The sequence below is a fragment of the Notothenia coriiceps genome, unplaced genomic scaffold (genome assembly GCF_000735185.1).
Source record: "Notothenia coriiceps isolate Sejong01 unplaced genomic scaffold, NC01 NC01_scaffold00000663, whole genome shotgun sequence".
Classification (NCBI taxonomy): Eukaryota; Metazoa; Chordata; class Actinopteri; order Perciformes; family Nototheniidae; genus Notothenia; species Notothenia coriiceps.
The window spans coordinates 57,552-73,453 of NW_011333364.1; the positions used below are offsets into that span (position 1 = coordinate 57,552).

Here is a 15,902-nt window from a genome sequence, read left to right on the forward strand (position 1 = left end):
ACTCGGGTAGTAAGTCTCTTAACCAGGGCCTCAAGGTTACTTCTTGGCGTGCCTTAGAGATGATAGACTGCCTTTCCTCTCTGGTGGAGGCGTATCGACAGTCATTTTAAAAACAAAGTCAATTGTACGTAACCTCGTAGGCTGTCTGCTGGATCCATTCTTGGTGAGATCCTTCTGTCAGGGTTGAGCGAAGCAGGCAGGACCCAAATGCAGGTTTAACTGAAAAAATACATTTATTTCAAGGATACGATTAGACATACAGAGCAGAACTCTCTCCCCTGTGAACACATTCAAAAAACAACAAGGATCTCACAAAGACTAACAGGAAAAGCAGAACCTAAATGCACACAGGACTAATCAAAGAAACAAGACACAGGTGAGGAGGGAGGAGAAGACAGGGTCACAAGGTGAACACAATCAGGGGTTGAACACTTTTCAAACTAGAACAGAAAACCAAAAAAGACAAATCTAAACAGGACCAAAATAAAACACAGAAAGATCGTGACCAGGGGACACTAAAGAGTGACACACACAGCTGGGAGACCAGGGGACACTAAAGAGTGACGCACACAGCTGGGACCGGAGCGCTTGGTAACGTTCAGGATTATAAAAATATATAATCTTGTTCTTTCCATTTTGACGGGACTCTGTTATAATAATCAAGTAATCAAGACCATTAGACTCAATAATCTACCTCTAAGTTAGCTGTCTGTTTTATATTTGTATTTGCCTGCCTCTATACCTTTTTCAGAAGCAGCTTTTTCCACGTCTAATTTCCTTTTGCCAGAAGCTTCACAGTGCCGGGAACGTTTAAAAAAAAAAGAGGAGGATATTGCTCCAGATTTCATCACTTGAATTAGTTCAGATGAAATAAAAGAGCTGAATGTGATATTTATTCAGAGCTGCTGGTTGGCCTGCAGTGAAACGCCTCGGAGCGATCACACGTTTCTCATTTCCACCTGCTGCAGATCAGAGGACCACTTTATAATCTCATCCATGAAGTTTCCAACTCTAGTGACACAAGCAACATAATAATAATTATAATAATAATAATAATAATATAGTTTAGATTGATATAGCGCCTTTCATGGGACCCAAGGTCGCTTTACAAAGAAAACAGGATTAAAAAAAAAAAAAAAAAGGCAGTCAGACAAAACAACAAATAAATTAGGGCCCGAAGGCAGCGAGGAGATCAAAAGTCACCCAATCAGCAACATCACGCCCAACATTAGCTGCCTTTAGCTTAGCGGCGGTGATGTGAAGTCATGTGACCTTGCTGCAGTTCCTTTATAGCCCAACATTAGCCTCCTTTAGCTTAGCGGTGGTGACGTGATGTCATGTGACCGTGCTGTAGTTCCTTTATAGCCAGACATTAGCTGCCTTTAGCTTAGCAGTGGTGACGTGAAGTCATGTGTACCGTGCTGTATTTCCTTTATAGCCCAAAATGTGCCTCCTTTAGCTTAGCAGTGGTGACGTGAAGTCATGTGACCGTGCTGTAGTTCCTTTATAGCCCAATATTACCTTTTTACTTCAGAAATCATCAAGTGGTGTAAATATGTGGAGATTATCCTGCTGAAATGAACATCACAAAAGTTTGTTTGACACAGAGATTATTTTCTGCAATAATCCAAAATTCCACGGACCAGGGAGATGATGCCTTCAGGGACCAACACAGGAATACTTCATCCTGCAGAACTCCATGTTGCCTTGCTGTTTATATGTTAGGGGAACATCCCCTCACATTGCTCTGATGAATAAAAAGTGCGTCTCAGTGATAAGAGGAAAGTGAAGCTCTCAGAATAACAGCGTGACTCATCGTCGGACTAACAGCTCAGTTCAATAATTCAGCGCTCCTCTGTAAATATGAATTATTGAGTCTGGGGGCCGTGTCCTGAACAGAGAAACACTTCTGCTCTCATCAAACGCACATTTCCTTTTCTTAGATCATGAGCAACGGGACCGTTTTATGTCTATATTGCACATTTCTGCACAATACCTCCACTTTGTAAAACTGCACAGCTCTTCCACTTTACAACACACAGAGATTGTACATAATTGTTCCTTTTTTTGCTCATTTATTTCTTGTCAACATGTTTTATTCTGTTATATTTCTAATAGGCCTAATATATCATTTCTCTTACTGTGTAGCCTACATGTTTGTACCACTTGAGCAAATGAAACCTACTTTACTAACTGGATTCTGATTTTAAAAACTATCTACTGAGTTTGCAAAGTGTTAACTGTAACGGTTAATGTTGCTGCAGTTTTACAGAAATGGCAGTGTTTTACGTCAGATTCCCGTGTTTTACTTTCAGAACCGTGTGCAGTGTTTGCAGAAAGGGCCATGTTGAAGTGACATTTGGGTGCAGAGCTGAAAATGTGTTTAGAGATTTGGAGCTATGGTCTTGCTGTTTTGAGTGCCAGTTTAAATAATTGTGCTTTATGAGATATTTAGTTCATCAGCACCTGAAAAAGAAACCAGCAGAGGGCGCCAAACCTCTCTTCCCCAGCAACATCAACCAGCTCAACACGTTCTCACTCCCAAGCCGCCCCCAAGCTATTTTCTTATTTAAAAGAAGACCTTATTAGTTTGTCTTTTTTGCACATCCTCCTATCAGGCACTAAACTGTTTTATTGTAGAGATCACTTACAGTATCTTCTTCATATTTTCTATTCTATNGGGCCATGTTGAAGTGACATTTGGGTGCAGAGCTGAAAATGTGTTTAGAGTTTTGGAGCTATGGTTTTGCTGTTTTGAGTGCCAGTTTAAAGTGGACCTATCATGCTATATTTGAATAATATAGTGTAGGACCATACCTATATAAGGCATATTTATACTTTTTATTTTTCAAAATACCAAACAGATCATGCATTTTAGCCATTCCTCATTTCGCTCAATTTAACACTGTCTTTGCATGGGCTGATTCTGTGAGAACAGCACCATCTACAGGCCTGGCATATGTACTACAGCGTCTCCAGCGCTTTAGAACGGCAATGTCCGTGGTTGTCTCCTCCTGATTGGTGGAGTTGGCCCAATAGCCGTAGCGCCACTTCTGTGACGTCATAGAAGTGTTCAAATCTGGATCAGTCTGGATCAGATCTGTTGCAGCCCCTTTTAAAGAGATTTGGGCATCGAGGAAAATAGAGGGTTGTGTTTTCTGACACTTGGTGAGTTCCCTGGAACACCCTGGACACATATTCATGTATAAAAGACGTACAAAAGTGCATTTTGCATGATAGGTCACCTTTAAATAAGTGTGCTTTATGAGACATTTTAGTGTGTCAATACGTCAATACCTGAAAAAACCCCAGCAGAGGGCGCCAAACCTCTGTCTCATCAACCAGCTCTGACTGAGAGATTCAAGGCAATCCCTACTGCCTTATTATACTTACAGAGGTGGAGAAATACTCAGATCTTGTACTTGAGTAAAAGTAGAAGTACTCAGAAAAGTATTATATGAAAAGTAATTGTGCAGATTGGCCCATTTCAGAATAATATATATGATATGTTTTATAATGATTGATCATTAAAGTGTTCTTAAAGCTGGTAAAGGTGCAGTTTGAATGACTTTGTATACTGCAGGGTAGCTTGTGAATTTACTCCAGGTGGAAAGTCTTAACACTTGATTATATTTCACATCATACCACCCATTTACATGACTTTTGAATTATTATTGAATTTTGTGCAAAACAATGCTGTCATCGTTGCCCAACACTAATATTATATATATAATAACGCTGATTTATCCTGGGGCATGTCTTTATTTCCGTCGACAATTTATTGAAACAGTTCCCTCCTGTCTTTATTCATTCAAACAAGGGAACAACATGTTTATAATCTGCTGAAATACACCACAACTATGCAGGGAAGTGAGTCTTTTTTATTTTGGTACAGTCTAATAGTTTAAACAAAAGAGAACAGAATCAAACTGAAAACATCGTAACATTGTATTAACCAAACAGATTATTCGAGAAACTACTCTGCAGATTAATGAACAGTGGAACTACATTCCTTCAATGCAGTTTAACGAGGCTAGCAGTTGAGATATCATATTAAAAAAAAGAAAGAATAACAAGGCTAAAAGAATGGTTGAGAAACAGCATAGTTAAACATTTCTTTATAGATCAGGAACCATTACAAACATGAATCACATGAGAAACAGCATCTCTGTGGCCTCATGTTAGCATAGTGTGAACGCTGTTTAGAACATAAAAAACTGTTAGTCAGAGTTCTATTCAGAAAGACTCTTAAAATACAACGACAGCTCTCAGGGCATCAGGAGGAGGAAACAGCTAGCTTGGCTCTCATAGTTCAAAACAATGCAGTGTGGATTCGCTCATGGAGTTTAAGGTGAATATTTTGATAAAAAGTTTTCCCACACTCTTAAAACCACTATGGTTTTTCTCCTGTGTGAACACGATGATGGATTTTGAGTTCACCTGATGTTCTGAACGTTTTTCCACACTCTTCACACCAGTACGGTTTCTCCCCTGTGTGAACACGATGATGTGTTTTGAGAGCACCTGATGTTCTGAACATTTTTCCACACTCTTCACACCAGTACGGTTTCTCTCCTGTGTGAACACGATAATGGATTTTGAGTTCACCTGATGCTCTGAACATTTTCCCACACTCTTCACACCAATATGGTTTTTCTCCAGTGTGAATACTATGATGTATTTTGAGAGCATCTGATCTAGAGAATTTTTTCCCACACTCTTCACAGCTGTATGGGTTTTCTCCCGTGTGAATACGTTGATGTTTTTTGAGAGTATCTGATCGAGTGAATGTTTTCCCACACTGTTCACAGCTGTACGGTTTTTCTCCAGTGTGAATACGTTGATGTGATTTGAGATGACCTGATGTAGTGAATGTGTTTCCACACTGTTCACAGCTGTACGGTTTTTCTTGAGTGTGAATACGTTGATGTGTTTTGAGAGCACCTGATTGAGTGAATGTTTTCCCACACTGTTCACAGCTGTACGGTTTTTCTCCCGTATGAATACGTTGATGTTTTTTGAGAGCATCTGAGGTAGTGAATGTTTTCCCACACTCTTCACAGCTGTTCTTTTTTTCTCCCGTATGAATAAGCAGGTGGCTCTTTAAATGTCCAGATATTGTAAAGGATTTGTCACATTGCTGACAGCTGTGACGTCTCTCTCTTCCTTTCGGTTTCTAGAACAGACGGACAGAGAAAGAGAGAAAGTCAATCTAAAAAGCATAAATACATATACAGTTAACACAATAAAAACTCACTTAATACAAACCTTCAGTTAACAAAATACTACTTTTGCTAACTGTGTTTATTATATTTGTATTATATTTGATACAGTAATACAGCAACATTCTAACCAAAGTAAATACCAGAGGTGGGGGAATCGAGTCACATTACTTGACTTGAGTCACATGACTTGACTCGAGTCGCATATTTTTGGACTTGAGACTTGATGACAGATGACTCGAAAGGACTTATTTGCATTTGTATTGTATGAAGCCACGAAAGGTCAATGAAAAAGAAAGAGAGAGAGCAAGTATCTTGTTCGGAGGAGAATATTACCGGTGCGCCAAGTAGGAAGTGGAGCGCACAGGAGACAACCGTTTAATTGCAGACTGTAGGGGAAATATTTTCCAAGACCCATAACTTTGACCCAGTTTATCAGTTCATACTGTCCTGACTGAGCACACGCACGTGTAACCTTGGCTGCTGTGCTCTCAGTGTTTTGTCTCCCTGTTCCTGCCTGTTGGCGTCAGCTGATAGAGGTTTTATCATTATTATTCTTGTTAAGCACAATGTTGACTATTCTCTCTGAACTAGGTAAATACATGGGTCTGGGGCAGAGTTCTTCAGAATTGACGTGGCAACTCTACCGTGAAGACAGAACCTCTGACTCTGACTTATTTTGTGAATTCTCCGGTCGAAGCTCCTAAATAAAACATCATTGTTTGACATCAAAGCTCCTGCTCTCCCAGTGTCTCCTTGAGTCGGTGACTCCTCCTGCATTGCTACACAGAAGTTTCCCCAACACAGACTGTTATGTTTATGTGGGGAAATGGCAGTGCATACATTATTTGAGATATATTTCGAACTCGGACTTCATTTTAAGGACATTTCTTCCAGGGGTGTAGAGCTATTTGTTTAAGCACCGGATTGGCAAAACAGGAGTCTGTGAACCAGTCTGCCTTGGTCTATGAATTCATGTCCTTGACTCTCACAGTATCTGCTGCCCACAGCTGTTTTATAGAATTAAAACCCCATTCACTTCATGAAATCTCTGCAGCACCAGGAGGCAATAACGTGTAACTCAGCAGAATCTGAGAAGAGCAGCACCAGCTGCAAAGAGCTGTGCCTTTTACTGTTTACTTCACCTTCATTACAACAGCTAAAGAGCGACTGCAGGATGCTACGTTGTGGGGATTTTAAGACCGCGGAGTCTACTCATGTGAAGCCTCGAAATTTCTCCAAACGAAGTACGCCGGGCTCGATAGAATTCCAAGTATGCTGGACATTGGAACAGTACTTTGGCGGCACTCGATGACGTAGTATGCTTGAAATAGTGGGTCTGTCTCCGCTCTGTGTGTTTTCGGTGTGTTTGTGTCTGTCCAACAACAGCATTTATTTTTTATAATAACCATGGACACTAATTTGCACACAACTGACCAACTCCATAGGGGGCAAAAAATATTTAGTCAGCCACCAATTGTGCAAGTTCTCCCACTTAAAAAGATGAGGGGCCTGTAATTTTCATCCTAGGTACACTTCAACTATGAGAGACAAAATGAGAAAAAAAAATCCAGAAAATCACAAACGTTTTCTGTAAGTCTTCACAAGGTTTTCACACACTGTTGTTGGTATTTTGGCCCATTCCTCCATGCAGATCTCCTCTCGAGCAGTGATGTTTTGGGGCTGTCGCTGGGCAACACAGACTTTCAACTCCCTCCAAAGATTTTCTATGGGGTTGAGATCTGTATAAATATAAAAATAAAGTGAAGGAACAGCAAACCGAGCGCTAACGGATATTAGAAGCTGTTTCTAAAACAAGGAAAGGGAGAGCTCTCTCCTGTCAGACTGAGAGAGATAACTACAGCTCAGTGAGGTAAGGGACTCTCTTGAGTGTTTAGATAGTTAACTTTAGTCTAGTTATCTCAGTGGGTCTCAAACTGTTTGGTCACCATGTATGAGAATAAATGAAAAACAGTGATGAAAAACGATATGACAGTAAAACAAGAATACAGTTTAAAAGGGGAGTGATTAGTAAAATATCCATAAAGAAAAAGAAAATCTGTTTACAGTGTAAACAGATTTTCTTTTTCTTTATGGATATTTTACTAATCACTCCCCTTTTAAACTGTATTCTTGTTTTACTGTCATATCGTTTTTCATCACTGTTTNAGTGCACCAGATTGATGCTTTTAACTTCAATATTTTAACAAAAAATCTTCCCGGGGGAGCATGCCCCCGGACCCCCTTAGAGGAGGTTAGGTTCCCCCCCACTGAAATCATGTTCACATGGATACTAAATACATTTGCACACATCTTGTGTTCATATCTTTCTGTTTTGGTGGTCATGCCATACCGTGCACATGCATGCATGCGCGAGTCATGGTGAGATATCTGGATTAAGAGGTTGCGTTTTCTTTGCACAGCATGAAAGAAAGGCCAAATGAATTGTCTGTGATTTTAGTTTTTTTAAGCAGAGGTTGAGTTCAATAATTTGTTGGGACCTCGGAGGATGTTGTAAAAATTGAAAGGAAAAAGGTTCCCCGCCCCTGCTGTAAATAATAATAAAAACCCTTGATTTATAACTTAAAATATCTGTCTCCTATTGATCTGAGTATATTATAAAGAATAGCCAGTTAATTGAAGCATTATAGCACAGGCCTTTGTCAGATGGTATATTATGCTGTTTCTTTCTGCTTCGAATAGTTCTCTCTTTTTTCACCATACCTGTGTTTGCATCACTGAATATAACACACATTTAAGCGTTACTCTCTTCTGCTCTAATGTGTGGGGTTTCCAGTTATTTCAGTGGCTTTTAAACCATTTTTACTGCGTAACATTTGTGTAAATGATATTCTATGCTGGTCTGCTCTCAGGTACCCAAGCCAAGTTACATACAAACAACGGCTACTTTTTGAGGCCTTATATTTTAATATAATAATACAAATGTGTTTGTATAGAAGATGTCCAAACACTTATTTGATTAAATTGAGTGTTTGCAAGGTGGGAATTTAATAGTGACTCAGTATTTTTCTTTTGTTTTATTCCACAACTTTCTTTACTTTTCAGTTTGAAAGAGGATCAGCCATCATGTTCTACACCTGTGGTCCCAACGAGGCTATGGTGGTGTCAGGTACAATTAGGCCTATATAAATCATCTTTCTTCATCAAAACAAGACCATAATCAAATGTATCATTCTTGCTTTTCATTAATTTCCATCCATTCAAAGTGGGGCTTACCAAATATTTAACATTATCTAGTTGATAATTTTGTTAGCAAAGATTATTATTTCTATTTATCCAGTTGGCTGTCTTATTTTGAAGTAGAACATACTACAACATCTAATACTATAACTACTTGATGTTGCAATATTTTTGTTCACATCCCTCAACCTTTGACGTCTGCCTTGAGGCTCTGCTCGATCTTTTATGTGTCCCAGGGTTTTGTCGTTCTCCTCCACTGATGATACCTGGAGGCCGAGTGTTCGTCATCCCGTGCATCCAGCAGTTACAGAGGTCGGCAAATATGAATGTTTACTGTTTTCTGTCCATCTTTATTCCTGATATTGGTGCTTTTTCATCTCACGCCTAGACTACTGCAACTCACGCCTAGACTACTGCAACTCCCTCCTGGCTGGTCTACCTGCATGTGCCATCCGACCTCTGCAGCTCATCCAGAATGCAGCGGCTAAATGCAATGTAATGTCATGTTTTTAACTGACTTGGTTTGGCAAAGAAGATTAGCTTGCAAAAAGCATTAATATTAATTGTAAAGGAAAAATTATCTTTGCACTACAGGATATTTGATTAAAAGGTAACTAACAAACCATATAAAATTCATCACCAAATGTGATTTACAATCCCAGGATGATTGATGGACTCCTATTGGAAACGATGGTCATATTCCTCCTCCTTAGCAGATACAAATGATTAGGAGCATCATTTTCTTGTCTAATAATGTAATTCATTTGTTACATAAACCATTGCTCACCTGTTTGTCTACAACTAACATCTCACAACAGCAATTTGATATTGATCAAGCTGGAATCTCAATAGGAGTACATAGCGGAAATAACCTTAATGTATACCATTAGGGCAGTAGATATTAAATCAATAATCATAATTTCCTTTCTGTCTCACCCTGCCTTTCTCCAGGATTTCTCTGAACACGCTGACTCTGAATGTGAAGAGCGATAAAGTGTACACCCGCCATGGGGTGCCTGTCTCCGTCACCGGGATAGCCCAGGTCAGTGTCCCCTCTGTAGAGGGATCAGCAGGAGGGAGTTTCCTAGGAGGAAAGGTCTCTAGAGTAAAGGACAAATAGTTCCTTAGGGTCATCAGAAGGGAAAAAACAGTCAGTTTACATTTGAACCCGGATACACTTTATAATAAAGAGGCAAGGTTTGTGTATACACTCAGTCAGTTTGTTCATTAGGGCTCATCCTCATCTCTTCGTCAGTTACATTCACCAAACAAGGCAAATTCATTTATATAGCACATTTCAAAGTGCCTTACAAAAAATGACAGTGATTAAAAGCCAAGAGAAAAAACAGATAGTAAATGTGGCAGATGGGAGCCTGTTGTAGCTTTTCAAATCTAAGCATTAGTAAATCATTTTCCTATTTGTATGTACTTCAGGCAAATGTAACAACAGATTCAAATATCGCAATATCTTGTGACAAAATACCTCAATATTGATATTGCCAAGATGTTGTAGGGGTGACTACTATTTACGCAATGAGGTTTTTGATAAATATTCTTCAGGAATGTGGCTGCAATGCCTTAAGTGGCTAAAAGCAAATAATACAGAGTCGGGTAAGTACAGAACACTATATTTATTGTAATGCAGCTTTTAATTAAACTTGTGTGATATTACCACTTCGAGCAATAAAATGAAAACAAAACAAAAAAACAAAACAAAATAAAAACCACTTATACTAACTAAGCACTTACATACTAACAAAGCACTTATATACTAACAAAGGACTGGCTTATCTAAAGCCGGTTGAGTAGCACTTGAAATGTTTGGCTCTATGAAACCTGATGTACTTATATGATTCTGTTTTCTTCAAGTTTGTAAGTTGCTTTGGATAAAAGCATCAGCTAAATGAAATGTAATTACAAAATAAATGCAGATATATAGTCCTCATATTGGTAGATTTCCAAGCACTACTTGCTATTATTATGATTGTTTTCTTATCAGAGTGTCTGGTATTGGTTTGCATAGAAAAAGAGCTGCCATGGGGAAAGAACACAGCAATATATTAAAAACGTTGCTTTTCCCCACAGATGAAGATCCAGGGTCAGAACAAACAGATGCTGGCTGCAGCTTGCCAAATGTTCATGGGGAAGTCAGAAGCAGAGATCACTCAGATCGCCTTGGAGACGCTGGAGGGACACCAGCGGGCCATCATCGCCCACCTGACTGTGGAGGTAAGGGTGTTGATTAAACGATGGGATTCAAAAACCTGATTAAGAATTTTCTCCCTGAATCACCTACTACCTTCATATGCGCCTGGATAAACAATTTCATAACAGACCGTCCTCCTCCGTTGCTCCTCCACCCGCACCCTCAGCACTGGCTCCCCGCAGGGCTGCGTGCTGAGCCCTCTACTCTACACACACGACTGCTCTTCCATTCACCCCTCCAACTCCATTATAACATTTGCGGATGACACAACTGTGGTCGGTCAAATATATAAGTGAGACGACGAGTCGGCATACAGAGACGAGATCCTGAAGCTGTCTGCGTGGTGTTCAGCAAACAACCTACATCTGAACACAAGCAAAACAAAGGAAATCATCATAGACTTCAGAAAACACCATCGAAAACAAAGGCGATCCAGAACCCGCCCCCCTTCACCTCAATGGAGAGAGAGTAGAGAGGTTCTCCACCTTTAAGTTCCTGGGGGTTCACATTTCGGAGAGCCTCAGCTGGACAGCACACACCGCTGCAGCAGTTAAGAAGGCCCAGCAGCGACTACACTTCCTGAGGGTGCTTCGGAGAAACAGACTGAACAAGAAGCTGCTGGTGTCCTTCTACCGGGCGACCATCGAGAGCGTGCTGTCATACTCCATCTCTGTGTGGTATGCTGGATGCTCAGCTGTGGACAAGAAAGCCCTGCAGAGAGTGATCAGGATGGCAGAGAAAACCGTGGGCTGCCCCCTGCCCTCTCTGGAACACATCTCCACCTCCCGCTGCCTCAGTAGAGCAAATCAAAGAATAAAGGACAGCTCTCACCCAGGTTACAGACTGTTCTCTCTCCTGCCTTCTGGGAGGAGATACAGGAAGCTTCAAGTCACGGACAAACAAACTCAAAAACAGTTTCTACCCCTGGGCCGTCAGGCTGCTTAACCACCACACTTAACGCAATAACCGTAACCATCTCCACACATATACACACACTTTGAATGCACTTTAAAAATGATATACTATTTGTATATCAATACTTTTAACTATTTATTCCCCCCGTTGCTTATGTTGTCTGTCCTACTGCCGTGTTTTTAATGTTATGTATGTCTAGTTTTTGCACACTGGGACAGAGTTGCACTCTGAATTTCGTTGTACTTTTTGTAAACTGACAATAAAAGGCTTTAACTTTAATAAACTTGCCTTGCCTTGTAAATGTACTCAGTTTCAAATATGTCATTGTTCTTAGTTGCATTCAGTGAGTATAAGATGGAAAAGCTCATGTTAAAGGTTTGTTTGTCACATTGCTTCTAACAAGGTTGAATATATGAAATAATACCTTGTATAGTTCTGATGCTTTCATGACCTTGAGAGACACTGAACTTCTTCCTCCTACAGGAGATCTACAAGGACAGGAAGAAGTTCTCGGAGCAGGTTTTTAAGGTGGCCTCCTCTGACCTGGTCAACATGGGTATCAGCGTGGTCAGCTACACGCTCAAAGACGTTCACGACGACCAGGTATCCACTTATCTTCTCATATCTTTATTAATGAGTCTTTTTCCAAATGTATAATTGCAACTCTTTGACGGCTAGCCCTTCTCTAGCCATTTCAATCTGACGTCCACTAAACGTTTGATGAATGAATGAATTATGTTTATTTGCTGTTTGTTTACTGGGTTTGCTAGGGTCCTTTTATCCTTTTAACAAATTGACGACCAATTTACCTTCTAATTCAAGGAAAATAATTGCACACCAAAAAGTGACACTGGCCATCAATGTGCACATCTCTCACTATTTGTTGCCCCGAGGTCAAGAGTAGTGTGTGCGATCTCTCAGGGATAGATTGAAAGAATCCTCCAAAATGTGGCCTAACAGTCCACATGGCCTCAAGGAAGAACTGATTAGATCATCAAACATATCTCGACTGGTTGGCGGAGGCATAAGATAAGAGATAAGATGAGATAGGACTTTATTTATCCCGTTGTTGTGCCAGAGTAACAAAAATACAATAAACACAGCAGCATAATGATAAAACTGTACACTAACAGTGCAGGACACATAGACGGTCACATCAGTAATGTAAATATTAACATTGCAAAAAATCGTAGTGGCAGATACGTAATTGCACGTTATTATAGAACATTATTAATAATAAAAATAATAGTATTGCCGTTGTTATATAGCAGAGAGTTACACTGGAAGGTGGTAATTGTGGTGTATGGGTTTGTTGTCCACAGAAAGAGCTGCAGCAAAAATGATGATGTATCTTGGATAAGTTATGTCTCGAATGAAGATCGCACAACTTTAACATCTCTCTCTGGTGCTCAGGATTATCTGCATTCACTGGGGAAGGCTCGAACAGCCCAGGTTCAGAAGGACGCCCGCATTGGAGAGGCCGAGAACAAGAGAGATGCTGTGATCAGGGTGAGATATACCACGTCGCCCCCATCCCACAGGATATTGTTGTTCCTCTCAAAATGTAAATCAGGACATAAAAAGTGTTTCTTTATATTGTGATGATCATCTTCTCTGTAGAAATCAGTTTTTAGTCATTTTTTCCTAAGTCTGTTCTGCTCAGTTAACTGTCAAAATGGTTGTTGCTACTTTTAGCATTTGTATGCTAATATATGATTCTCAAGAGTGATTACCGTTGATCCCTATTTTCCGCCTCCTTACTCTGTTCCTGTTTCGCTCTGCGTCCCTGCAGGAGGCTCATGCGATGCAGGAGAAAGTCTCGGCTCAGTACAAGAATGAGATCGACATGGCAAAGGCTCAGAGGGACTATGAGCTGAAGAAGGCAGCCTACGACCTGGAGGTGAACACTAAGAAGGCGGAGTCGGAGATGGCCTACCAGCTGCAGGTAAACAGGAGGGATTCAAAAGAGTTTGTTCAGTGAAACCTGACCGGATTTAAAGCTGTACGAAATACTACATGAATCATGCACTGTGTGTCTTCCAGGTCGCCAAGACGAAGCAGCGCATAGAGGAGGAGAAAATGCAGGTCCAGGTGGTGGAGCGCACGCAGCAGATCATGCTGCAGGAGCAGGAGATCACCCGTAGGGAGAAGGAGCTGGAGGCCAAGGTGAAGAAACCTGCAGACGCTGAGCGGTACCGCCTGGAGAAGCTGGCTGAAGCTCAGCGGTGAGACTCAAGTTCACTAACAGCTGATCTTCTGAAACTACAGTGAGGTGTTGTGAAGGGCGGGCGGCCTTTCAGTTTTAGTACTGAGATTCAACCGCCTGTGTTTTGCAATCTCTGTTGTTGAAGGATTATGAAAGACTCCCCCAGGGGAAGGAATTCACACGTTCTTAAATGTATATTTATTATACATTATAGATCTGCATCTTCAAAGTAACTGGCAACTAGAGTTGTCAAAGAAATGCAGTGAAGTAAAACAATATTTGCTTTTTTAAAATGTAGTAAGGTATAACTGAATGATATGGAAACATTCTTTACAGTTGCAGAAATGATAAACACTCAAGTAAAAAACCTCAAAAAGGTACATTGAATAATGTACTTACCCACACTGATTAAAAGAAGACGGGTGGAGTATTTTACAGCCACTGACAAATAGTTTTTAAGAAAACAAACCCAATTCTCTACTGGCTGAACCATCTGTCTCTATACAACTCTACATTTCTCTCTTTGTCCAGTCTCAAGATGATCATGGAGGCGGAGGCTGAAGCGGAGTCCATCAGGGTGAGTCACAGATCTCTGCAGCTGAATCCATCTCTGCTCTTTTTCTAAATAGTTCAAAGTGGATATCATGTTGGGATGGGAGTTTCCCTTTGTGGTTTCCTAAGGTAGTACGTTCCTTGTCTCCTTCAGATGAAAGGTGAAGCCGAGGCGTTTGCGGTGGAGGCCAAAGGTCGCGCTCAGGCGGAGCAGATGACCAAGAAGGCAGAGGCCTTCCAACAGTACAAGGATGGAGCCATGGTGGACATGCTGCTGGAGAAACTGCCTCTGGTGAGAGATGGCACCATAATGAAGTCCCATAACAGCCATTTACACTTCGTATACAGTATACACCCTCATTTGAAAGTTTTTGGTAAACATTTGGTAAGATCTGTGTCACCCACTAGATGGCAGAAGAGATCAGCCGGCCTCTGTGTGAAGCCAATAAGATCACCATGGTGTCCAGTGGGGGGGGGGAGTTGGGCGCAGCCAAACTGTCAGGAGAGGTGATGGACATCATGGTCCGCCTCCCCGCCGCCGTGGAGAAACTGACCGGAGTCAACATCTCCCAGGTAACACATCAATAACTTTTCTGACTCTGGTCTGCTGATACATGTCCTGTCTCGATGATGCAAGAATGTTTAAAAAAGCAGCATTCATTTATTTATTTATATGATTATTTAGTTGGAATGCTGACACAGCAGGTGTGCCAATTGTAAATTCAAGCTGATCTTTACTCACAGCATTAGCCGCACACCTTTAGTTAATCTGCCAAAAAGGCCACATTATTAAACAGAAAGTACACAAAAAGTAAACTTCAGATGCTCAAATTCCTTGACGTGCTTCACGCGTTGAAATTTCACCGTTATCTGTTACGGTTCTTCAACAAAACGTTCACATGTAAGAGGTTTATCTTTCATTCAGAACAATGCAAATGCTCTCCTCTCACTTACCTCATTCACACCAACGGTGTGTCAGGGCCGGTTCGGAGCTGGAGCTTGAAAAGCACCGGGTTTTCCTCTTCACACCGCAGCGGAGCAGCCTCTTAGCTCCGGAACCCGGTTCATTTCGAGCACCAAAAAATTGTCAGGCCAGAGCAAAAGCACCACATACGTCACGCTTACGTGAGGCAGGGGCAGGGGCGGGATCAACTCCTGAACAACAACAAAAAGCCGGCGTTTTATCCAGTTTGTACACAACAATGGAGAAACTTAACAAGCAGCAGTGGTCCACTGAAGAGACCAGCTACCTACTGGGAATCTGGTCTTCTGAAGAGGTGCAGAGGAAGCTGGAGCACAATCGGCCATTGTTGTTGTTGTCGGTGTCAACTGTGAGGGGTTTCCGCGCGGTTTGGCTTTATGAAGCAGGCACGCAAACTTTTACGTCATGACGCAAACGATGACGCAATGACGCAGCACCAGTCGGACTCTGGGCAGTGTGAAAAGAGCCGGAGCTAAACCGAAGAACCGGTTCTGAACCTGAAAAGCTCTAGCACGGAGCTTGAACCGGAGTTGACTATATTTCAAATCGTACTCTTTTTCCTTGATTATGGTTGATTGTGCGTGTGTCCATCATGTTCAAGTTGTCTATTATCATACA

The 15,902-nt window shown here is 41.1% G+C and overlaps 2 protein-coding genes across 2 annotated transcripts; one reads left to right on the forward strand and one right to left on the reverse strand.

Annotated features, from left to right (window-relative positions):
• Positions 1-3,863: 3,863 nt before the first annotated feature.
• Positions 3,864-6,668, reverse strand: LOC104955955 (zinc finger protein 239-like). The gene is made up of 3 exons (XM_010783360.1): positions 6,660-6,668; positions 4,945-5,176; positions 3,864-4,860 (listed from the first exon to the last, which is right to left on the reverse strand). Exons 1-3 carry the CDS (start codon positions 6,666-6,668, stop codon positions 4,394-4,396), a joined length of 708 nt encoding a protein of 235 aa, XP_010781662.1. The 3' UTR covers positions 3,864-4,393.
• A 1,568-nt stretch (positions 6,669-8,236) lies between these two features.
• flot1a (flotillin 1a) lies at positions 8,237-14,890 on the forward strand. The gene is made up of 11 exons (XM_010783327.1): positions 8,237-8,352; positions 8,660-8,735; positions 9,375-9,465; positions 10,509-10,652; positions 12,028-12,147; positions 12,958-13,053; positions 13,337-13,489; positions 13,588-13,769; positions 14,282-14,327; positions 14,457-14,594; positions 14,711-14,890. Exons 1-11 carry the CDS (start codon positions 8,310-8,312, stop codon positions 14,888-14,890), a joined length of 1,269 nt encoding a protein of 422 aa, XP_010781629.1. The 5' UTR covers positions 8,237-8,309.
• The last annotated feature ends 1,012 nt before the right edge of the window (positions 14,891-15,902 follow it).